At 46.2% G+C, this 26,259-nt stretch overlaps 1 protein-coding gene across 1 annotated transcript in view; it reads left to right on the top strand.

Annotated features, from left to right (window-relative positions):
• The window catches only part of CDIN1 (CDAN1 interacting nuclease 1), a 126,961-nt gene that overhangs the window by 5,305 nt on the left and 95,397 nt on the right, over positions 1-26,259 (top strand). The window contains exons 2-3 of the mRNA XM_078779326.1: positions 12,645-12,724; positions 13,299-13,348. Of these exons, the coding sequence (XP_078635452.1) occupies positions 12,645-12,724; positions 13,299-13,348 (130 nt within the window). The remainder of the gene's footprint in view (positions 1-12,644; positions 12,725-13,298; positions 13,349-26,259) is intronic.

Raw genomic sequence — 26,259 nt, 5'->3', positions numbered from 1 at the left:
TAGCATCTCAATCTCGTGAAACACTACATGATGATCCCAACTTCTCTTACTCTTAACTTGGTCGTTCGTTTTGGGGCCACAGATGATCACTCACTACATTAATTGTTTCTTACTAGCAAGCCAAATACACCTTTGGCCTTTGAATTTGTGTCTTTTTTATTTTTACATCAGTTATTGAAAGATGAGGGTGCAACGGAGAGTGACAAAGCTCATACAAGAGCTCAGTCAACTTGCTTATCAGGAAAGATTCAGACAACTGGACATGTTCTCCCTTCACTACATACGGGCGACAATGAGGAGACATGGTTGAAGTTGACAAGATCATCAAAGTCTTAGTAGCCATGGATCCCGAGCACTTCTTTGTTCCAGCGATTTATCATGCAACTAGAGGCATTCTCTGAAGTTGTTTAAGGAGAGGAGTTATACATACGGCTCTACGAAAGAACTGTTTCAGTCAAAGAGTATCTGAGAAATGGAATAGCCTTCCTCAGTTCGTGGTAACTGCATAGCCTAGTGTTGGCTTAGCGGTTAGGGTGCCGGCTTGGGATCCTAGGATCCTGGGCTCGAATCCCGGTCGATCGCTGAATTAACGCCAGGGGGGTTGACTCAGCCTGTCATTCTTTCGAGGTCTGCAAATTGAGTACCAGCTCACTGGTAATTACCTGTGTGTCGCAAGAGGTGACAAACAGGGTTGGCTACAGGAAGGGCACCCGGCCATTAAAAAAACATTGCTTCAAAAAGGGGACCACGGTGCCCGAAAAGGGCCAACCTCTGCTCTGCGGGGCAAAATGGCCTCTTCAGGTGGTTCAGTTCATGGTAACTGCACCATCACTTCAATTATTTAAGAGCAGGTTGGGCAAACATTGGTCCTCCTCTCATCAAATGTTACCCTGATTTCCCAACAAACATGCACACCTCACAATATATTATGTTCAATTAATGTTGACTAGTGGGACATATACAAACCCCATCGATGGAATGATCGGAAGTTTAAACAGGATTACCTTTTACTTCCGTATTATAATAATGCTGTTGATTAGTTCACAGTTCCTCTTTAAATGACAATTACATCCGTCACTGAAGGTGGATGAAGTTAATTATTTCACCTTTGTTTGTTGGTCTGTGAGCAGGATATCTCAGAAAGTCATGGACAAATTCAGACAAAACATAGTGGACAGGTTGGGTTTGTGACTAGGATGAATCGATTCCATTTTGGTGAAGATCTGGATCCGGATATGAGATTTTAAAAATTTCTTCGTGATTCTTCACCAACAGAAATGCGGCCAAAATGATATACATCATATATCAAAAGGTTATGGAGGAATTTCGAAAAAAAAACTTGTTGGATGAGTTGGGTGGGTGACAACAATTAACTGATTCGATTTTGGAGTTCGAAATCCAGATCAGGCCTATCAGTGGGATACAAAACGTAAACTGTTCAGTCTTGCGGAGGTGTGCGCTCTACCGAGTGCCTTTCGAGTTGTTTGTTTGCTCATTCTATGTACTGTTATGTATTTTTATATTGCTTTGAGGAGTATTACTATATATAATTTTGTGTGTTTCATCGACGTCAGTTAAGCTTTATTCTAAGCGGTTCCTGCTGTCCTGGAATAATAAAATGTCAACATTGGAACCGCTATGCTATAGGTTGGAATCCCACTTCTTCCTCTTCACTTGAAGAAAGACCGGCATTTAAAACAGGCATCTCTATGATTAAACGGACACTAATTTTTGTTGCAAGTAAAAAGATTATTAAATTTCCAACCAAGTAAATTGTTTATTACCTTTCCAAAGGTACAATTTTTGTTATTCTACGACAGCAAAAACCCTTTAGAATAAAGCGTGATGGACAGGCGCGTCTCCTTTTGGTTATGGATTAAATAAAGGCTGCGAAGGTTACTGAGCTAGTGTTATCTTCTTCTTCTATATTCTATATATTCTATCTATCTTCTTCTTCTATATATATAAAAGAAAGTTTTTGTTTGCTTGTTTGTCTGCACGCGCTGATCTCCTGAACGGTGAAATATAGGAGGAAACCTCTGAAACAAAAAATGTCGGAACGGGCCCCGGGAAGGTTTTAGGCTAGGTGGCGAGGCCGGTGGAGGCCCAACTCGGCCGGGCTGGGCCCATTTCGCAATAAATCTTCTTCTTCTTTAAACATTCTCTTGAAGGACAACTTATGCACTTAATAGGAATATCTGACTGATTGCAACACATGCTTTCAAAATTCTCTCTCGCGGGGCCTGACAGAAGAAAGAACAAGGAATCGTTGAGCACTAACTGATACTGGGCTCGCGTCAGACCTATGTACAGAAGATTAAATTCATTAAAAAAGAACCCGGACAACGCCGGGACAACGCCGTGCATTCAGCTAGTCACCAATGAACTAATCTTCTGATGGTTTTTTTTCCACAGTGCCAGCTCAAACAACTTCTGTTTGGTAAATGTACCCCAGGGTGTGGTGGCCCCTACCAACATCACACCACAAGTGTATTTCAAAAGGCAGAAATACCACCGATTTTATGCCTCCGCCTACCAAGTCGCCGAAGGCATGATGTTTTTGGGTTGTCCATCCGTCCATGGAAGAAGACTTGGAGACGAAGAAGAAGACGGTTGTCCATGGAAGAAGTTTCGGGAACTGAGTGGCGTGCTGATGAGGAGGAGAGTGTCGCTGAAGCTGAAGGGAAAGGTGTATGCTGCATGTGTGAGAAGTGTTATGATTTATGGGAGCGAGACATGGGTAATGAACGTAGAGCAGCAACGAAGGCTGGAAAGGGTGGAAATGCGAATGGTTCGATGGATGTGCGGAGTATCGTTGAGAGAGAGGAAGACAAATGATGAATTGCGAAAGATGATGGGAATATTGCCTGTGATTGATGCTGTGAAGAGGAACAGGTTGAGATGGTTTGGTCATGTATTGAGGAAGGATGAAAGTGACTGGTTGAGAAGTGTGATGGAAGTTAATGTAGAAGGAAGTAGAGGACGGGGAAGACCGAGAAAGACTTGGCTAAAGATGGTGGAATACGAAATGCGGGCAAGGGGGTTAACAAGGGGAGATGCAGAAAATAGGGCAAAATGGAGAAGATTGTCATGGGGACCGCAAGGCTAACCCCCGCTCTAGCAGGGAAAATGGCCTTAAAATGCATGTTGTGTTGTTGTATCCGTCCATCCGTGATAGGTTTTCGTTGCCGTGATAACTTGAGAACAGCTGAAGGGATCTTAGTCAAACGTGGTGCAGGTATGTATAAGGATGTAATGGGATTTTCACCTAACTTCGTATAATTATACAATATGATGCAATGATAAACTGATTTGATGTTTGGGTCAAGAGATGAAAGATCATAGGTCATGTTAAGTTACAATTATTTCATTACCGTGATATCCTAAGAGCGGCTGAAGGGATCTTAGTCAATCTTGGTGTAGGTATTTATAATGAGGTAAAGATTAATGGATTCGATTTTGGGGTCAAGAGGTCAAAGGTCATGTTCGATAAAAAAAATCCTGTTACTATGATAACCTGTGAACCAGTGATAGGTTTTTGCCCAAACTTGGCATAAGTATATATTATGATGCAAAGATGAACTGATTATATTTTGGCATTAAAGGTGAAGATGTGAGATGGTTTTGTGATTTTGGTGAGGTCAGAGGTCATGTCAGGTAAAAACTTGATAGTTGAGAACAGCTGAATGGATTTAAATCAAACTTAGTACATATATGTATAATGATGTAATAATGTGTGTGTAGGCATATCGGTCGACGTCGTGACATCGAAGAGTGTCGTTCTAGTTTTTTTTTTTATGTCGTCAACAAACTTTGGTGCATCACGGGTGATTAATGTTGTCAAGTTTCATAGAAATCTTGTGTGTAGTTTTGGAGAAGAAGATCTGACTATTTACATTTCTGACACACTGACTGACTGACTGACGGGCTAATAGCTCACCTTTAATATGTTCCAGGTGAACTAAAATTGAATGGGACTCCAGCGATGATTGATAAAATGTTGAACTACAGTGAGCCATAAATCTGACCATAAACTACAATTCTTTGGTACATCAGCAGCAGCATGAGGTGCTGCATGCTGGAGCATCTACTTTGTCAAAAAATATATGTTATTCTGGATTTCACATCTCCACTTACATTTTGACATAAAATATCTCATGTTTCTGATTTTGAAATATTGTTTGTAGCTGTTGCTCCCATAGGTTCCTCGGGCGAGTGAGGCGTGCTTCGAGCTCTCCACGGCATCGAAGTTTGAGTGTTTTCCCATTCTTGTCTTTGTCAAATTTCCACTGGTTATTTTGCTGTGTACGTGTTATTGTGTGTTTCTAGTTGGTGTTGGTTTGTGGTTCGTGCAAACTTGTGTGTAGTTAATCGTTTTCTGAGTCGTACCTCGTGCGCGGCCTGGTGACTTGGGGCTTCCCTCCCCCCGTCGGTGTTTTGTCGGTTTGGGTTATTTCCTTCGCTGTATTGCTTGTTTCTTTTATTTTGTTTTCTCCCCCTCACCTCACCTCCCTAGACAAATAATTCTATATTGATTCTTTCTCTCCTCCCGGACACGTGCTTTTTCGCTCTCCTCCTCGTCTCGGCTTGTGCCCCGCCCCCTGTATCTCGTTTTCTTCCGCCTCTGCTCCTTCTTTCTCAAATCCACGTTCTCGCTTGGAGACTTTTCCCGGATTGTTTTTTCATCGTTCTGTTTGGATATTGTTGGAATATGTTTAAACCGCAGCCGTGATGCTGACGCCCCCCCCCCCCCCCCCCCCCCCGCAGAATTTACATGTTTTAAACGTTTCCCAGTGTGTACCCTGGTCAGAATAGGTACACCGTATCCCTGCGTGTCGTAAGAGACGACTAAGAGGGTTGGCATCAGGAAGGACATCCAGCCATAAAAACATTGCCTCAAAAAGAGAACCATGACAATCACAAGTACATATGGGCAGGGTGCAGCCCGAAGTGGAGATCGGTTTCTGAGGTTTGGGACATGGAATGTGGGGACAATGACAGGGAGATCAGGAGAAGTGGTGGAAGTATTGGTCAGAAGAAGAGTGGACATATGTTGTGTGCAAGAGACGAGATGGAAGGGAAGTGGTGTGAGAATGGTGAAGGGTAGGCAGGGACAGAAATACAAGTTTGTGTGGCAAGGGTGCCCGGAGGGCATGAATGGTGTTGGTGTCCTGTTTTCTGAGGAGTTTGTAGACAGTGTGGTGAGTGTGACTAGAGTGAGTGATAGGTTGATGATGGTGAAAATGATGATTGGAAAGCTCTTGGTGAACGTCATCTCGGGATATGCTCCGCAGGTTGGTCGAAGCGATGAAGAGAAGGACAAGTTCTGGTGTGCGATAGAGAAGCTGATGGAAAACGTGAAAGATGAGGAAGTTGTTGTGGTGGGAGGAGACCTGAATGGACATGTGGGAAGGAGTACGGATGGTTTTGAGGGAGTTCATGGGGGTTACGGATATGGTGTGAGAAATGGAGAAGGTGAAAGGATTTTGGAGTTTGCTGATGGAGCTGATTTGTTGATTTGTAATACTCAGTTCCACAAAGAGGACAATAAGCTTGTTACATACACGTCAGGTGGGTCGACGACAACCGTTGACTACCTGATGGTGCGTCAGCGAGATAGGGGGCACCTCCGGGACACAAAGGTGATCCCGGGGGAGGAGGCTGTTTCACAGCACCACTTGGTTGTCTGCGACATAAGGGTGAAAGGTGCGAGGAGAGCTCGGCGGGTGAAGTACCAACCGAGAATAAAGGTGTGGAGGTTGAAAGAGGTGACAGTAAGGGAGGCATTAAAAGAGAGGCTGAGGAGGGTAGAGGATGATGTGGTTGAGCTTGAAAGTGGTTGGATGTCAATGAAAGCTAGTCTGTTGGGAGCTGTTGGTGAGGTATGTGGATGGACAAAAGGACCACCGAGGCACTCGGAAACATGGTGGTGGGATGTTGAGGTTGGAAAGAGGCTTGACGAGAAGAGGAAGAAGTTCAAATAGTGGCAGAAGGCGAAGGGTACGGGAGCAGAAACAGCAGAGCATGAAAGTTATAAGGCAGCCAGGAAGGCTGCAAAGAAAGAGGTAGCAAAGGCGCAGGAGGCATGTAGGAAAATGTTCGGAGAACGCTTGGATTCGGAAGAGGGTCAGAAAGCAGTATTCAGGATTGCAAAGCAGATAGCGAAAGAGAGGTGTGATGTGATGGGGGTGAGTTGCTTGAAGGATGAAGTGGGACAAATCGTTGTCGACCCAGATGGAATTAAAGGAAGATGGAAAAGATATATGGAAATGCTGTTGAATACAGAGAATGAATGGGATGGCAACATCGAGAGTAACCCAGTTTTAGGACCGGCAGAGAAGATAACTGAGAAGGAAGTTGAGGAAGCGATAAAAGCAATGAAGAGTGGAAAAGCGGGAGGGCCGACGGGAGTTGTGGGAGATATGTTGAAGGCAGCAGGAAGTTGGGGTGTGAAGAGAATGACAGAGATCTGTAATCTGGTGGTGAAAGAAGGCCGCATTCCAGTGGATTGGGAACTGAGTACCCTCGTCCCTCTATACAAGGGGAAAGGTGACCCTCTGGAGTGTGGCTCGTACCGAGCGATAAAGTTATTGGAGCATGGAATGAAGGTATTGGAAAGGGTGTTGGAGAGGAGGATAAGGAAGAAAGTGAAGATCGACGAAATGCAGTTTGGATTTATGCCAGGAAGAGGAACGACAGATGCGCTTTTCATTGTGAGGCAGTTGCAGGAGAAGTACATGGATAAGAGGAAGAAGTTGTTTTTTGGGTTTGTTGATCTGGAGAAAGCATTCGATAGGGTTCCACGCAAAGTATTGACATGGGCATTGAGGAAGTTAGGAGTGGAGGAATGGTTGATCAGAGTAGTGATGGCAATGTACAAAAGAGCACGCACAGCTGTAAGGACGAAGGACGGGAACAGTGGTGAGTTTGAGGTGAAGGTGGGAGTGCATCAGGGGTCGGTACTAAGTCCACTACTATTTGTAGCTGTGATGGAGGTGCTGGCTCAGACCGTAAAGGAGGGTTTACCGTGGGAGTTGTTGTATGCAGATGATCTGGTGTTGATTGCGGAAAGTATGGATGGACTGAAGGAAAAGATGAACAGGTGGAAGGAATGTATGGAGACAAAAGGTCTGAAGGTGAATATCGGAAAGACAAAGGTGATGGCAAGTGGTAAAGCATGTGGTGAGGTGGAAAGAACTGGGAAGTGGCCGTGTGCTGTATGCAGGAAGGGTGTCAGAGTGAACTCCATTCAATGTACAATGTGTGCTGAGTGGGTTCATCAAAAATGTAGTGGTCTGAGAGGGTCATTAACCAGTGTGGCAGCTACATTCAAATGTAAGGTGTGCACAGCGGGAGCTGCAGATGGAGGAAATGTTGAGTTGGATCTTGGAGACGGCGTGAAGCTGGAAGGTGTGAAAACATTTTGCTACCTCGGAGACATGCTGAATGGAGAAGGTGGATCAGACTCGGCAACGGTTGCTCGAGTGAGATGTGCATGGAAGAAGTTTCGGGAACTGAGTGGCGTGCTGATGAGGAGGAGAGTGTCGCTGAAGCTGAAGGGAAAGGTGTATGCTGCATGTGTGAGAAGTGTTATGATTTATGGGAGCGAGACATGGGTAATGAACGTAGAGCAGCAACGAAGGCTGGAAAGGGTGGAAATGCGAATGGTTCGATGGATGTGCGGAGTATCGTTGAGAGAGAGGAAGACAAATGATGAATTGCGAAAGATGATGGGAATATTGCCTGTGATTGATGCTGTGAAGAGGAACAGGTTGAGATGGTTTGGTCATGTATTGAGGAAGGATGAAAGTGACTGGTTGAGAAGAGTGATGGAAGTTAATGTAGAAGGAAGTAGAGGACGGGGAAGACCGAGAAAGACTTGGCTAAAGATGGTGGAAGAAGAAATGCGGGCAAGGGGGTTAACAAGGAGAGATGCAGAAAATAGGGCAAAATGGAGAAGATTGTCATGGGACCGCAAGGCTAACCCCCGCTCTAGCAGGGAACATGGCCTTAAAATGCATGTTGTTGTTGTTGTTGTTGTTGCTCCCATGTCCACACAACCCTGTCAGCGGATGAATATGAATGAATGAATGCTCGTTTTAAGGCCATTTTCCCCGCTAGAGCGGGGGTTAGCCTTGCGGGCCCCATGACAATCATGGTTCCCTGTTTGAGGCAATGTTTTTATGGCCGGATGCCCTTCCTGACGCCAACCCTGAGTCGCCTCTTACGATGCACAGGGATACGGTGTACCTATTCTAAACCGGGGTACACACCAGGATCATTCATCCCAGCAAGTTGGTACTCTATTTTGCCGACCTCGGAAGGATGACAGGCTGAGTCAACCCCCCTGGCGTTAATTCAGCGATCGACCGGGATTCGAACCCAGGATCCTGGGATCCCAAGCCGGCACCCTAACTGCTAAGTCAACACCAGGTGCGGACCATGTCAGCGGATGTAGCAATTAATTCCCCATCGTGACCCATGATCTTTATTACCCTCGTTAACCTATCCTAACCTTTTACTTGCTGGGTTCAATGTTTCCTTATCTCTTTCCTCTCTCTCTCTTTTCTTTACCTATTTGTTCATTCCCTTGCTATGAAGAGTAGGTGAGCTATCCTCAGTATCTTAGTCAAGTTCCAAATTCCTGCTCTACCTTAAAGAGAACACTGCATCAGCGGACGACCATGCTCCCAGCCAATGATGCTGCCCGCAGCCATGTGCTGCAAACAAAAGAAGGTTCCCTTGCTGGTTGTGCCCAAATGTTGCCCAGCTTACCCCACTGTTCAACCTTGCTCTTCCATGGGCCTCGCTCTTGGAGAGAGAAAAAAAAAAAAAAAAAAAAAAATATTTATATTATACTAGCTGAAGTACCCGGCGTTGCCATGGGGGGGGGGGGGGAGGAGTGAGGCGAGAGGAAGGCAGTGGAGGGGGGGGGGAGCGGAAGGGGGAGGGGAGAGGGATGGGAAAGATATACTACATATACATCTTTTAGGAATTTAGGGGGTGGGGCTTTGACAAGCCCCTCCATTTTGGGGGGCATAGGGAGGAAGGGAAGGAGGACAAATTTACCCGTGCTTAGAGTGCTTTAACCTCGGTGTTCAGGTAAAAAAGGAAATTGTAATACCGTCTGCCACCAACACCAGGTGGTGCTACACGGTACACATTTTCATAGAGAATCCCCCGGCCCCCACACCCCTGCATGAGGCCGCAGCCACACAGCCTATGTTACACCCCACACAACGTTGTATTTGTATTTGTACCCCGAGTAAAGTATATAAGAGTCTATAGCTGGAGTACCCGGCGTTGCTCAGGCGAAAAAGAAACATTAACATATTTGAGAATGCTCAGGAAGAAGAAGACTTCGACTGATTCTGGAATTGTCTGAATCTGATTTGTTTGATTATTTGTGTTCATATGTCTGCCAATTGTTTTGTATTTATGCATATGTGTACTTTTATATGTCATTTATTAATCAAAAAGGCTTACGCACTGTAGAGCATTTTTTTAATCCCCCCCAAAAATGGACCTTTTTTTGTCCCCCGTCGCACAGCGGAGCGAAAGGGGGACTATGGCTTTCCCTTCCGTCCGTCCATGCGTGCGGGCGTGCGTTCGTAAGCAAAGGACCGCATTCGAATTTGGTGTGTAGGTGCAACCCACGTCAAAATCCAAGATGGCCGCCGCCATGTATGTCTGATGCCATGTATGTCTGAACCTTGTAACCTGCATATCTTGAAAAATAAGCGAAGTACCAACTTCTAATCTGGTGTGTGGGTGTTTCTAGGCATAACGGAAGAACTCTATTGAAAATTGGGTCGCCACGTCAAAATCCAAGATGGCCACCGCCATGTATGTCTGAACCTTGTGAGATTAATATCTTGAAAAATAAGCGAAGTACCAACTTCTAATTTGGTGTGTGGGTGTATCTCGGCATAAGGACGAACGCTATTGAAAATTGGGTCGCCACGTCAAAATCCAAGATGGCCGCCACCATATATATGTCTGAAACTTGAGCAAAATATCTCAAAAAAGAAGCGAAGTACCAACGTCTAATCTGGTGTGTGGGTGTATCTCGGCACAAGGAAGAACGCTGTTTAAAATTGGGTCGCCACGTCAAAATCCAAGATGGCCGCCGCCATGTATGTCTGATGCGATGTATGTCTGAACCTTGTAACCTGCATATCTTGAAAAATAAGCGAAGTACCAACTTCTAATCTGGTGTGTGGGTGTTTCTAGGCATAAGGAAGAACGCTGTTGAAAATTGGGTCGCCACGTCAAAATCCAAGATGGCCGCCGCCATGTATGTCTGACCCTTGTGAGATGAATATCTTGAAAAATAAGCGAAGTACCAACTTCTAATTTGGTGTGTGGGTGTATCTCGGCATAAGTATGAACGCTATTGAAAATTGGGTCGTCACGTCAAAATCCAAGATGGCCGCCACCATATATATGTCTGAAACTTGTGAGCGAAATATCTCGAACAATAAGCGAAGTACCAACGTCTAATGTGGTGTGTGGGTGTATCTATTGGGGCGCCACGTCAAAATCCAAGATGGCCACCGCCATGTCTGTCCGAACCTTGTGAGATGAATATCTTGAAAAATAAGTGAAGTACCAACTTCTAATTTGGTGTGTGGGTGTATCTCGCCAAAAGGAAGAACGCTATTGAAAATTGGGTCGTCACGTCAAAATCCAAGATGGCCGCCACCATATATATGTCTCACCTTGTGAGCGAAATATCTTGAAAAATAAGCGAAGTACCAACGTCTAATCTGTTGTGTGGGTGTATCTAGGCATAAGGAAGAACGCTATTGAAAATTGGGTCGCCATGTCAAAATCCAAGATGGCCGCCGCCATGTATGTCCGAACCTTGTGAGATGAATATCTTGAAAAATAAGCGAAGTACCAACTTCTAATTTGGTGTGTGGGTGTATCTCGCATAAGGAAGACCGCTATTGTAAATTGGGTCGCCACGTCAAAATCCAAGATGGCCACCACCATATATATGTCTGAACCTTGTGAGTGAAATATCTTGAAAAATAAGCGAAGTACCTTCTGGTGTGTGGGTGTATCTAGGCATAAGGAAGAACGCTATTGAAAATTGGGTCGCCACGTCAAAATCCAAGATGGCTGCCACCATATATATGTCTGAACCTTGTGAGCGAAATATCTTGGAAAAATAAGCGAAGTACCAACTTCTAATCTGGTGTGTGGGTGTATCCAGGCACAAGCAAGAACGCTGTTTAAAATTGGGTCGCCATGTCAAAATCCAAGATGGCCGCCGCCATGTATGTCTGATGCCATGTATGTCTGAACCTTGTCACCTGCATATCTTGAAAAATAAGCGAAGTACCAACTTCTAATCTGATGTGTGGGTGTATCTAGGCATAAGGAAGAACGCTGTTGAAAATTGGGTCGCCACGTCAAAATCCAAGATGGCCGCCACCATATATATGTCTGAACCTTGTGAGATGAATATCTTGAAAGATAAGCGAAGTACCAACTTCTAATTTGGTGTGTGGGTGTATTTCGCATAAGGAAGACCGCTATTGTAAATTGGGTCGCCACGTCAAAATCCAAGATGGCCGCCACCATATATATGTCTGAACCTTGTGAGCGAAATATCTTGAAAAATAAGCGAAGTACCTTCTGGTGTGTGGGTGTATCTATGCATAAGGAAGAACGCTATTGAAAATTGGGTCGCCACGTCAAAATCCAACATGGCTGCCTCCATGTATGTCTGAACCTTGTGAGCGAAATATCATATCGTAGCATGTTTTCTGCGTGTTCCACTTTGTCAACTCACATCACTTCCCCGACGGGGGACCTAGGCGTAACGCTTGTTTCAAATATTTCAATTATTATTTTTGTCTAAAACACTTCCCAGCACTCTCTGACAAACCCCTGAAAGTTTGACGAAGATCAGTTCAGCCATCTCTGAGAAAAATGGCCACACACACACACAGACAGACAAACAGCTCTCTTATATTGTAGATATTTAAATATTTGTTTATACATTTATGTATATATATATAATTTTATTTTATTTATTGATATTTTATATTTATCTTTCGTTGTTCTGACATGACATTTCACATAGTGTAACAATTTCATGGAGGGTGTTTCCTTTTGTTCTATGAAAAAAACAAACATGTGACATGAAAGTTGATCTTCTTTAGAGGAAGGCATGTTCTTAAACTATAGATTGTCTTTATTGCTTTTTTTTGTATTATTAAAAGTGCTTAAGTACAAAGCAGCCCAGCATCCTTTCTAAAGACGCAGTGTTATTGTCTGATGCATATGAGATCGTGCCGTCCCACATTGTCCTTGAACGCCAAAGTGTTTAGAGGAGGCACTGCCCCTTGTGAGTGGTTATATATTGCTGCATCCTCGCAGTCTTGCCCTCGACTTTAATCCCCGCACGTTCTGGGGCTTTTGCTGTCATTGCTTTGACATGATGGCAAAACCCTCGGGCCTAATGCCACCGGACAAAACAGGTGATCCATGCAGGAGTTTAGCGGATGAATACATCAATCTTAATTTCTTATGCACAGCAATCCCCTGCAGTTTTCCTTTCCTCCTCCTTCAGGCTTGAGCTGTTTTGAGCAGATTAGCTTATGGCCCACTGACCCCTGTTTCTCCCGCAGCCAGCAAGACCTTACTGAGCAGCATGCTCAATGATACTTCCCAAGTGGCTGACAGAGTTCTGTCTGCGCAAGTCTTCCAGGTCAGGGCCTCGGCTTTGAGAGTCTTAATGCAATATTTAGGTGCTAAATCCAGGATTATTGTTTGGGTTTGGCTGTCTGCTCCCTCATTCCCCTCAACTCCAGACCTGGTGGTCTGGCAAGGCCGTATTTGCCTGTTGACATTTGTAAGGATTTGATGTGATTATGCCACTTAGTGAGCACCCCGACACACTGTCCACGCAGTAATGAATCGCACATTTATTGCCCTGTATTATCAGATCTCTTTCTGACTTTTAAAATTCCTTTTGTCTTGGTACCCTGAGGGATTCTAGGGAAGAAGGCTGGGGCTGAAAGGTGTGTTATGGGTTCTAAAAGTTATCTGATCCTTGTTCCCAGGAGACTTTTCATTATGCACTTAAAATGGGGCACCGGCACACCACCGAAGGAATAGTCAGTGCCTTATCTCCCCACGCAAAGTAGTTCCTGCATTGATTTGCTATACAAAGGGTGTTTTGCCTGGCACTGGCCTGCTATGTGGGACATGCACTAGTCTTGCTGCTTGAGCTTAGACTAATTTGCACAGTGATGCTTATCTGCTGCTTCTGTGTTTTGCAGTGCACGCTCCATGACTGCTGTTACGGACCATTGGTGGACAGTGTAAAGCAGTATCCTCTTTCAAGGCTCAGCAATGGCTTCTAATGGAGAACCTGTGTTAAGTGTATTTATTGCTTCTGTTTCTTTTTTTCTTTCGGCAGTGTAAGAATTTTTCTTGAAGATAGTTTTTTTTTCTGCACATTTAATGTATATTGGTTATCTGTCCACAAAACCCAAAGTTGGTATATATCAGTACTGGTGTTGAGGCTCATGGAAGGGCAGAGTAATGGCCGAAAAGGAAATAGGTGGATGGCAATGTGGAAGTTGCAGGTGAAAGGGTATTAATTTGCGAAGGAACATTGAGAGGTAGAAATGGGAGGAGACCACGAGGTAGAAGTGGGCAACAGATTTGATGGACTGGAGGGAAGAATACTGGACAACAAACTCAGGATGACAGTTCCACATGTGAGAGATTAGCGGCACAAATTAATTGAGGTTGAGAGTGAACCCGAGACTTGTGGAAGTAACAACGTAAGGGTTTTTTATACGTCACTTGTGGAGGGCAGGGGAGAAGGTTGGAGGAGCAAGACCAGAAAAGATGTTAAAAGACTGAAAGCACACTAACTTTACTGTGGGGAACAAGAAGCAGACCCAGAGAGTCAGCTGTCTGACCTGAAATGCTAGTGATATTGGAGGCCCTCGATTCCCTGGCCTCAAAAGGGGAAAGTAAGGAAGTAGCAACACCAACCCATAGCGGGAAAGTGGAGGGGGTTTTGGGGTGAGGGAGGTTGGGGTGGGGGGGAAGAGGGAGGGAGTGTGTCGAGCCATATCAAATGGCACTTTGGATGATGGCCTTGCAAAACTGTTGTAAGATTAGGGTGGCTAAGGAATGACTTGACGCAACAGAGAATTCCGAAGTGACAGCCAGCTTTTTTTTCTTCTTTTAAAAAAAAATACAACATCGAGGCTCGTGAAAGAGCTAAGATAGCTTTTGGAGGCTATCGTGGATTTATGGTCTGAACCTGATGACAAGTTACCATAGATCAGGAGGTCCAGGAAGTGACATAACAGAACAAAAGTAACAGTATAAAGAGTTGGGGGAGGGAGGACACTCCAACAGCAGGGTCAAGGGTCAAAATTGGACAAGTAAGGGATGTGGCCAGGCCTGAAAGGTGTGTTATGGGTTCTAAAAGTTATCTGATCCTCGTTCTCAGGAGACCTTTCATGATCCACTTAAAATCGGGTACTGGCACACCACCAAAGGAGTAGTCAGTGCCTTAAATCTCCACTTGAACAAATAAGGCATGTGGGAAAGAATGAGATGTCAGACAGGATGAATGGGGTGGATAATACGGATGCAGAAGGAAATTCATTGCAAGGAAAAACTGAAATTTAGAAGTAAGTTGGCTTTGGAAGGGTTAATAGGGATAGAAAAGATCATGGATTGCATGAGGGATGATTTGAGATGATGGTGAACAGATATCATGAAGAACTGGAGGGAAGATTGAGGTTGAAAAACATGTGGAAGTTGGTTACATATGTGGGAAATAAGAGGAACGGAAGAGGAAGAGGAATCAGTGGAGGTGAGCAGTGATTCGGATTTTAGGAATTTCACCAGCAGGGGATTGCTGGCAGACCATGTATGACCTGCAGAAACCTGGGGGACAAATTACAGAAAAAGCAGTGGGTGCAAGACCATAACGGACTCATTAGAAGACAGAGACCACAAAGCTGTCTCCGATGTAAAAGTGATAGGCCCATAGACTCGGCTTCATCGTGGGAGATCCCAATGATCTTGAAGGCCTTGGTTTCCACAGTGTCAAGCTGAGTGAGATGTGAGGTAGGGGGCACCAGCCCAGAGGGAACAGCAGTACTCCACCAAGCTGCCGATGAATGCTATGTAGGTGAGTAGGAGTTCAGGTGTGCCAAGGAAGGACTTTATACAATGGAGGAGCCCAGCCGTCAGCTAACTTAGGAGCCGCCAGCCTTGAATTGTGGTTTCCTCAAGAAAGAGAATAACTGAGTGAGACCCAAAAGTTAGAGTGATTGAACTTTTTCAAGAGAATTGTTAAGAAAGTAGATTGGAGAGAGAGATAGAGATTGAGATTGAGATTTGTTGAGATTGAGATTTGTTGAGATTGAAAGACACTAGGGCATGCCCGTACTATATATATATCTAAAATTATATCCCCCCCCCTATTTACATGAAATGGTTTGGTCCAAAGCGAACGGCTTGCGAGTGGTGACAATCCCCCCCCTCTATTTACATGCAATGGTTCGGTCCAAAGCGAACGGCTTCCGGAGTTTGGTAAAGAAATCGCCATCGCGTACACAAACGCGCAGGAAAGCGAATGAATCGCAAATTCGTTTTTATTAGTTGTAAAACATAATGCCCAATTATTCAATTAGCGCCAACGTATTTTGGCTGTTTGCAATTTAATCGCAAGGCAAAGTAGAAAGAGAAGAGGGAAAAAAAGAAAAGCCTTGCCTTGCTGCAAACAGCTGCTGCAAACAACAACAACAGGGAAGGCTGCACTGTCCGGAAGTTGGCATATCGCAGTTACGATTATTTTAGTGTTAATGGCCAATTATTCAATTAGCGCCAACGTATTTTGGCTGTTTGCAATTTAATCGCAAGGAAAAGTAGAAAGAGAAGAGGGAAAAAAAGAAAAGCCTTGCATTAACGCATTAACGCTTGCATTGCATTAACGGTTCGGCACACGTGATAGCTCGCTGCTCTCTGATTGGTTGAAGCGTTTTTTGGACATAGCTCGGTAGGTACTTGTCCGATTAATTTCAAACCTTGAAAAGGCACATCCTCGGGTCCCCAGCAATATACCTGGCAAGTTTCAAGTATATCGGACCCGTGGTTGTCGAGAAACAGCGGTCACAGACAAACACACAGACACACAGACACACAGACACACAGACACACAGACACACAGACACACAGAGATTACTGGAATTATAGATAGATATTCCAAGTGTTTGACCAGTTTGTGATTCTATATCAACGTCTGAAGGAAGGGAAGAGGCTGCTGTCTGCTGACCTGAAGGATGAGGGATGTTAAGACAGAGTGTGGAATCAGAAAGGTGGTGTGGAGAGCAGTATTCCATTGAGCTGCGGATGAAAGCCTTGTATGTGGTGAGGAGCTCAGGTGTGCCAAGGAAGGACTTCGCACGATGGAGGATGCCCAGTCGGTGACTGGCTTTGGAGCCCAGCTTGGAAATGTGGTTTTCCCAGGAAAGATCATGGCAGATAGTGAGACCCAAAAGTTTGAGCGACAGAACTTCTTGGAGAAGATTGTTGAGAAAGTAGATGGGAGGGTTGTCCAGTCGGTCTTTTCGGAGAGACATAGTAAGAGTGTGAGATTTCTCAGGATTGAAAGACATGTTCCACTTGTTTGACCAGTCTGTGATTTTGGACAAAGCATTGGACAAAGGACAATATTGATCGCAGTATTCAACCTTGAGAAATGCCAGGCTTCGACAATTAGAGCATGGGAGGAGTTGCAACCTGTTGCTTGTGATCTCAGAGGAAATTTGAAAACCAGTGCAGGAGGGGACTTTGGATGCCATCGGTTGACTTTCTAAATAACTGTTTACAAAATTCTCAATAACTAGCTGAAGTACCCAGTGTTGCTCGCAATATGTATTGAAATATTAAGTCTGAAACGAAAATATCTTGGTAGTCAAGAGGTACATCGCTTACACGCAAAATTTGTTTTCATGACGTGGGAATGAAAAATAAAATCAATAAAAAGCGAGTAATTAACATGAGTAGTTGAGCCCGTGTAATTTCCACAGAACAGATGGAGAGGATTACAAGTGCGGGAGCATGAACACAGGTGGTGTTGTAATAAATCTGGAGGTGCAATGCGCCATAAATGAACCTTCCCAGAACTATCTCGATTAGCGCGAGTGAAGTCACCAGAAGTGCTCCGGCAGGCAAGTTACCGCCGATCTTCGTGACGCAATAGATTAAAGTTAAAAACGCAACAGACGGATCGTACTGATATGGGAGGATTAGAGGTAGGAGCAGGGGCGCCGAGAGGAGGGGGTGGGGGTGGGGAGCATGTGTGGTAACTACTCCGGGGCCCGGACCTAATAGGGGCTCGTAATTATTCCTTTAGTTTTTCGTTTCATCTAATGATTGTGACGATAAAACATCGGGTCAGCTTTATTCTGCGTCACCCTCCAAGCGATTCCCCGGCTTGCCATTACCATGGGGCGTAACACCGGCCCTCAATAACAAAACTACTGTGGGAACAATTTACATAATGATAATCACGGTGATTACATCATTGAACACAGGAGTGTTGCCCACACCTCATCCCGATGAAATAGGTTAAGAAACGAAAACACATAGAGGAATAAGTGAATGACACCTCAATTTCCCTTAAACACTCGGCATGTGTTTCTGACGACGAAGATAAATACAGAAACCTCCGTATAGGTTGTTCAAAAAAAATCAGGGGGCCTGGATGAAGGGGTTTGCACTTAGTATTGCCCCGGGGCCCATTATGGATCTTGGCGGCCATGGGTAGGGGAGAAACATACAAAGAATTATACAGTCTCCGTTATTAGCTTAAACACATATGGCCTCAGCATACACAATGCACGAGTCGATCCCTCCAGGTAAAACGCAGGCAGAGTGTAAGCAACATACTCACTCCAAGCAAGTCTTTCCACAGATTCTCAATGGGATTCAAGTCTTGGCTTTGGCTGGACCACTCAAGGACTTTCACGTTCTTGTTCAGAAGCCATTCCAGTGTTGCTTTCACTGTATGATTGGGGTCATTGTCCTGTTGGAATGTAAATCTTCATCACAGTCTAAGGTCTTTTGCACTCTGAAGCAGGTTCTTCTCAAGGATTTTCCTGTATTTTGCTCCATTCATTGTTCCTCTATCCTTACAAGTCTTAGTTTATTCAGACGGCCAGCACTAGGAAGAGTCTGGGTAGTTCCATGTATTTTCTATTTACTAATGATGGATCTCTTGGGAACTTTCAACACTCTAGAAATTGCTTTATCCCCTTTCCCAGATCAATGCCTCCTCACAATTCTATCTCAGAGTTATATGGACAGTTCCTTGGACTTCACGATAGAGTTTCTGTTCTGACCTGCACTGTCAACTGTGGGTCCTTATATAGAAAGGTTTCTTTCTAAATAATGTCCAATCAATTGAATTGGCCACAGGTGGACTCCAATAAAGTTGTAGAGACATCTCAAGGATGATCAAAGGAAATTGGATGCATGTGAGCCCAATTTGGAGTGTCATTGCAAAGGGGTTGAATACTTATTGACTCAAGACATTTCAGGTTTTCATTTTTAGTTATTTTGTCAAAATTTCTAAAGACAAAATTCCACTTTGACATTATGGGGTATTATGTGGAGATCAATGACAAAACATTTCAACGTAATCTATTTTATCTGTAATACAGCAAAATGTGAAAAAGTCAAGGAGTGTGAATACTTTCTGAAGACACTGTAAGAATTAACTTTGTGTTGTTGACAAGAAATCACTATATATAACCTCAACAAAACATATTGCTCGATCGCTCGATTAAAAAGCAAGGCAGTGTATAAGCACAAAACCCGATCGAAGCCTGAAGGCCAATTATCTGATTTTTATTATTTTTATTATTTATTTTATTACGTTTTCAATTTTATTTGTCCAAACATAGTCTTCGACCTTCCTCTGGATGGAAGAGGCGACCATGCAAAGTTTGGTTGCACTGGTTCCTGCAGGTTATGAATGCACAAAACAAACAGACTTTCCTCTTTATATATTAAACCGTTAGGAAATGGAAATTACCCGACAACAGATCACCTCAAACAATAAATAAACTTCTGGAAAGATCAAGTGAATACAAGTTGCCCAAGTGCTTAATATATATTGCTTCTGAAGAAGTCTTCAACAGCGTTGAAGCAATTGCCATCATAAATCTTTCCTTTGTCTGTAAATGTTGACTCTAGGTATATCAGTGTATGAAGCAATGTCTGCGTTGGTGTGAACAACGACCTTGAAACTGCACTAAACCGTTGGTAAAATCACGATCAAAAGAAATGTTAAACAAGATGACAGGATGTCACCAAAAAATTGTCATTGCATGCCTATGAGTGTTCCAACGGATTGGGGAAATCATATGAACATCACATGTCGGTGTACGGGATGGTAGTGTTACGTGTTCCTCCCCGAACTCCTGGTCTCGGTATACCTCCGAACCTTGGGAGGGGCCACGGCAGAAAAATATATTATTCCGTGTCGAAATCAATAAGGAAACCACACCAATGGTTATGAACAAACCAATATATATAATCTATCTATAATTCCATTAATCTCTGTGTGTATGTGTGTATGTGTGTTTGTATGTGTGTTTGTATGTGTGTATGTGTGTATGTTTGTCTGTGACCGCTGTTTCTCGACAACTACCGGTCCGATATACTTGAAACTTGCCAGGTATATTGCTGGGGACCCGAGGATGTGCCTTTTCAAGGTTTGAAATTAATCGGACAAGTAGTTACCGAGCTATGGCGATTTCTTTACCAAACACTGCAAGCCGTTCGCTTTGGACCAAACCATTGCATGTAAATAGAGGGGGGGGGGTTCTGTGGTCGTTGCGAATGGACCAAACCATTCATGTAAATAGAGGGGGGGGGGGGGGTTCTGTGGTCGTTACTGCCACGTGGTTTCAAAGTTTTTTTTTGTTGTTGTTGTTTGCACGCATGTTTTTTTGCACCCACGTACGGGCACGCCCTAGGATGTTTACACACACACACCCCTACACAAATTTTTTTTTTTTTTTTTTTTTGGCAAGGAACGGGCACCCACGTACGGGCACGTCCTAGCTTATATATAGTACGGGCATGCCCTAGTATATTATAAATCACACAGGAATAACATTACCACAAATGACAATTAAGAGTGCACTCTCTATTCCATCAGCTAGCATGCATAAGGTAACTCACAGTGTTCCAATTGAGTGGAAAGAACCTTCCCCAATGTCTCTATATTCCCGTCTTCGAGCTCAGAGTTGGTCCCCTCCAGTGATCAACGGAACGATGTCGACTCTAAACCAGAATCTTGTTCCGAGGGCAGGCACAGACACGCCGCCCAAAACGGCACCAAGGCGCACGCGGCCCAAAGCGGAGAAAAGGGGCACGTGGTTAAAGTGGCACAAAGGCGCACTCACGGCGACTGGGAAATCCAAAGGCCCCCTCCAGGTACGAACTTTCACCGTTCACGGTCGGCGAGCCGCAAAGTAATCGTCAGAAGCCTCGGTGCACACACCCACCACAGATATGTCTGAACGCGGTGGAAACGGTTGACGAAGCAAGGAAGGTCTGCTCGACGCGCGAAGCGCACGAGTCAAAATGGCGGACGGCTCGTACTTGAAACGTAATCACACGACGATGGTTCCTCCGAATCCAACGCCAACCTGACACGCAGGTTTGATCAGTCAGACCAATTGTACATGCGATATCGCAGTCACAGCGATAACCACTCTGTCGCGGAATCCCTTTCCAGGAAACCCAAAGTTCACTTGTGTCTCTTGCTCGACAACGTTCGATCCAGAACGCAAAGCAACCAGCTTCTTCTCCGACTTTTCTCACCGCCTCCTCCTCCTCGCTCGTCATTTTCCGGTGCACGATTTCCTGTATCATTTTAAGTTAACCTTTTTAACTTTAGATAGCTGTTCCTGAATAATAAACCTTTTGAGAATAGTAATAATACCGAATATCAGAAACATGTCAAGTGGGTGAAAACCCCAATAACGGAAGTTACGAATCCGTAACAGTAGGCATTCCTGTGGATTCCTCGGACTTGAGTGCAACAACACGTGCACGAGATACAAGTGACTTGTAACCTTTGGTTCCACCAATACCGATCAAGCCTCATGTTAAATATTTCTCCTGCGGAATCATCCATGCCATTTGCAGGCAAGGTGTCCCATTCATGGATCGCCCTCTGGCCAAACGATACTTATTCCTGGCCTCAAGTGTGGATCCCTTCTTGTACAATTTTAGATGGTATCCTCTTCTTGTACAATTTTAGATGGTGTCCTCTTCTTGTACAATTTTAGATGGTGTCCTCTTCTTGTACAATTTTAGATGGTGTCCTCTTCTTGTACAATTTTAGATGGTGTCCTCTTCTTGTACAATTTTAGATGGTGTCCTCTTCTTGTACAATTTTAGATGGTGTCCTCTTCTTGTACAATTTTAGATGGTGTCATTCCTCTTTTTTTTTACAATTTTAAATGGTGTCATGCCTCTTCTTTTTCTTTTTTTTTTACAATTTTAGATGACATCTGTACAATTTTAGATGGTTTCCTCTTCTTGTACAATTTTAGATGGTGTCCTCTTCTTGTACAATTTTAGATGGTGTCCTCTTGTACAATTTTCGATGGTGTCCTGTTCTTGTACAATTTTAGATGGTGTCCTCTTCTTGTACAATTTTAGATGGTGTCCTCTTGTACAATTTTAGATGGTGTCTGTCGTGGAAATCAATCAGGTCCACAACTTTGTCCCATAGGTAGGTTTAATCTCAATTAGATCTCTGGCATCATCCTGTAAAAATACAATCATGCAATAGATATCAGCATCGTGGTATCATACAGAGAGGACCGATAATAATAGTCAAAGCAAGTGAGTCTAGTATATATGTGCGAGTCTAGCATATACGTACCATTCAAGACTACATGTAAAGTAAATGTCACAGGAGTGGCTCAGCGTCGCGGATGTCCCAGGTTTTATAGACGCCCTTCAGTGGCTGAAGCGAGTATCTCTCCTGGGTTCAACTTTGGTATAATTTCACTACATTCTCCCCGCCGTTAGAACTATACTGCCGCTAGGCAGATCGCAAGCGTGCGTCAGCATTAATTGATTGGGGTACGTCATTCCATGTCAGTCGGTCCACCCGTAGCGGTCGGGGTGGCGAACTACCCTGCCAGCCCATGTCCGGAAACTACCGGGTACGGCGTCCCCAAGCCCGGAGTCCCCTGCGTCGGAGTAGCCGCTGGAGGCAGGTGTCGGAGGGGGCACCTCAGAGCCTGCAGGCAGGGGGTGTAGGTGACGACAGAGGTGATGGCAAAGGTTCCATAGAGGAAGCTTCAGTAGAGTCCATAGACTCGTAGATCGGTTCGTCGATATCCCTATAAGGGTCGATGACCCCACAAGGGGCGAGATGGCGTACGGAGACAGTGGACTCGCGTCCATCTGCCGTCAGCACACGAGCATGCTCGGGATTAGCCTGGAGTACCTGCACCTTATCCACAAAGGGGTCGTACTTACTCGTGCGCACCGCTCGTTTGAGATAGGCCGGCCCCGGCTCAGCGAGCCAGCTGGGTAAAGATCGGATACTACCCGCCGAGCTTCTAGGGTGGTGGAACAGTCTTTCGTGAGGAGTCTGGTTGGTGGCCGTACATAGGAGAGCCCGGATCGAGTTCAGAGCCGCAGGTAGAGACCAAGCCCAGTTATCGAGACCCCGGCCGAGGATCCGGAGGCTTAGCATGACGGCCGTCCATATAATCCCATTGAAGCGTTCGATCTGCCCATTCGCCTGGGGTCTGTACGGTGTGGTGTAACTCGAAGCAACATTATTTTGGAACAAATAACCTCTCACCTCCTGCGACAGGAACACCGCACCCCGATCGGTATGCACGTAGGCCGGATACCCAAACATAGAAAACAAATTCTGCAGGCACCGTATGACCGTGGCAGCCGTCATATCCCTGCACGTGTAAGCAAAGGGGAATCGCGAGTACTCATCAACGATAGTGAGCAGATAACGAGAGTTGCTCGACACCGGCAGCGGTCCTTTGAAATCCATTGCCAATCTCTCCCACGGTCTAGTAGCCCTAACCAGCGTCCCCATGGGAGGGTTGTAAAAACGCGGTTTGAGTTCCGCACATATAGCGCAGTCACGGCAGATCCGGCGGATTTCTTCAATCGAGTACGGCAGATTACCACTACGCACAAAATGAGCGAAACGCGCCACCCCTGGATGACACATAGTGTCGTGCAAAGTGCGCAGCCCCTCCAAAGTTACGATCCCCGCGCACGTAGCCGGCCTCGATAAGGCGTCGGCGACCAGGTTATCCTTCCCCGGGCGGTATTTGATGGTGTAGCAGAAGTCGGCAAGTTCGATATGCCAGCGAGTGATTTTCTCATTCTTAATACGTTGAGCATGTAAGGTGTCGTACATGAACGCAACGCTTTGTTGGTCCGTGATGATTTGGAAGCATCGCCCGAGTAAGTACGGTCGCCATCGCCGAATCGACTCGACGATCGCGTACGCTTCCTTTTCGACAGACGAATGCCTCCGCTCAGCGGAGGTGAGAGTCCGCGAAAAGAAAGCTACAGGGCGCCCCCCCCTGGGAGAGAGTCGCCGCTATCGCATGATCCGAGGCATCACTTTCTAAGACAAAAGATTCGCTCTCGTCGATCGTCGCCACAGCGGCGCCAGCGATGTCGGCCTTAAGGCACCCGAAGGCCGCCAAGGCGGCCGGGCTCATGGGGAACCTGTCGCAGGCCACGAGGGGGCGGAGCTTTGCAGAGAAATTTTGCACCCACTTCGAATAGTGGGCGAACAGCCCGAGAGCACGCTTCAGCGAAGCTCGATCACCGGGCGGGGCCATATCGAGCAAAGGTCGCAGACGCTCCTTATCCGGAGAGACTGAGCCATGGGTCACGGTGTACCCCAGAAGATCTATCGTGCGTTGAGAGTAACGACACTTAGCCTCATTCATGGTTAGGCGATACCTATGCGCGACCTCGAGGAAGCGCTTCAGATTAGCATCGTGATGCTCCTGGTCATACCCACAAACCGTAAGATTGTCCAGATAGACAAAGACATCTGTCAAGTTCTCCTTAGTAACGAGGTCGTCCATAGCCCTCTGAAAACAGGAGACCCCGTTCGTCACCCCAAAAGGTAATCGGGTGAACTGGTATAACCTTTGACCCGATTCAAAGGCGGTATAGATGCGATCAGCCCTAGAGATGGGGATCTGATGATACGCACTACGCAGATCGAGAGTGCTGTAGACGGAGTACTGGGCCACCAGTCGTACTAGCGCGTCCATCCCCGGTAAGGGGTAGGCTTCCAGCTGTGTAAAGCGATTAACCGTCTGTGAGTAGTCGATTACCATGCGCCGGCGATGGGCCTCACTTCGCACCACTAAGACCTGGGCCCGCCGCGGCGACTGGCTAGGTTCGATAACACCGTCCTTTAAGAGTTGGGCCGTTTCTTCCGGAATGAATTGCGCGTCCGCTCGTGAGTAGCGCCACGATTTTACCGCTACAGGAGTGCAGTCAGTGGTCAGGTTGGGGAACAGCGAAAGAGGCTCAATTTCCATTTTCGCGAGTGCACACACAGCAAGCGTGTCCGTCCCACCGAATTCAATTTCCAAATGTCCATGTCGCTTAAGAAAATCGTGTCCTAACAGGATGTCAGCACATAAGGCAGGCAAGACCATGAGATGTACATCGGAAAACATGCGTCCCTTTATCACAAGTTTCAATCGACATTCCCCCTTCGTGCTGAGCCGAAGTCCCTGGGAGGCCATGAAGATCCGTCGTGTAGTCCCGATGACCGGCCACCCATGTTGACGCACCAGCCGCTGATCGATGAAACTATCCGTAGATCCTGTGTCGACTAGGGCCCGCGCAAAAATGCCTTCAACCAAGAGCGGGATAATGGCCTGATCAAGGCCAGAAGATCCGGCAGGTATTGCGCCGTCCGAGCGAGAAGATCGCGTCTCGCGCGTGGATCCCACACCGGCTGCAGTTTTCCGGTCGTTTGAGGAGCCTCCGGAGGGCCCCCGTGCCAAATGCATAGTTGGTCATGCCGGACCAAGAGCGTGTAGTTCGTACGAGCCGCCGTCAGATGGCGCTCGTGTCACGTGCGAAAGATCGCAGTCAATTGTACTTTCATGTGCTCGATCAAGAGCGTGTAGTTCGTCCGAACTGCCGTCAGATGGCGCTCGTGTCACGTGCAGCGTTTGTTGCACAACAGGAGGAGCTTTCAAAGCCGGAACTTTTTGTTTGTTTGAGGAGGGCGTTCGAACGCCAGTCAAGGTCGGTCGCTCCGCAGCCGGTCACGTTCGCGCCATTTGTTTCGGCGGCCCGGTGTATCTCACCAAGGACGTCGTGCAGCCAGGGGCCCGCGAAGAGGAGGACCGCTCATCAAGGCCGGGTGTGGCGACCCGCTCTGTGCTCGGTCCGTTGGCTTGGCGATAAGCCCATTCAAGATCGCGCGTGCTCGTGTGCCCCGCGCGGCCTTCTTGCAGACTTTAGCAAAGTGTCCTTTTGTAGAACACAAATGGCATATGGCTTCCCGAGCCGGACACGCTGACCTGGGATGCTGTCGGTTGCCACAGAAGTAACACGTCGCGTTCCGGTCAGGCCTGGGCCTGGCTGCTGTAGCTGCTGCCAGGCCGGAATCCGAGTCCACCTCGGGAGCGGCCAGGGGCTCGGCCGCAGTCGAGCCCGCACCCGTATCCTCGGCGGTAGCCATCTCCGGTCGCGTGAGTTGAGAAGTCCCCGCGACGACCCGTGCGTGGTCATAAGCGGTGGATTGTTCCCGGGCCTCAGTGTAAACGTTGGCCAACCGCAGGGCCTCCGCGAACGTCAGGTCAGCTGTCTCCAAGAGCCTGAGTCTCAGATTTGTAGAGCTGATCCCAGAGACGAAAGCATCTCAGACAAGATCGTCCTGGACTTGCTCGTGTGTCCGTACCTCTTGAGTACTGTCCGCGAGGAGGTGGCGCAGCTCCTGAGCGAAGCGATCGATCGACTCGGTTGGCTGTTGACGCCGCGTGGCGAGCAGATGCCTGTTGTACACCACGCTCCGTTTCTTAATGTAGAGTCGCTTTAGCTCTTCCACGGCGGCATCGTACGTCGTACATCGTGCGATGCTCCTGTAGACGTGGTGGTCGACTTTGGTCTGTAGCACAGACAGCTTCGTTTCAGCGGTGGGAACGGCAT

This window comes from Myxine glutinosa, chromosome 5, assembly GCF_964187855.1.
Source record: "Myxine glutinosa chromosome 5, kmMyxGlut1.1, whole genome shotgun sequence".
Classification (NCBI taxonomy): Eukaryota; Metazoa; Chordata; class Myxini; order Myxiniformes; family Myxinidae; genus Myxine; species Myxine glutinosa.
The sequence above is the reverse complement of the archived record's forward strand: the minus strand, read 5'-3'. Positions and strand labels throughout refer to the sequence as shown.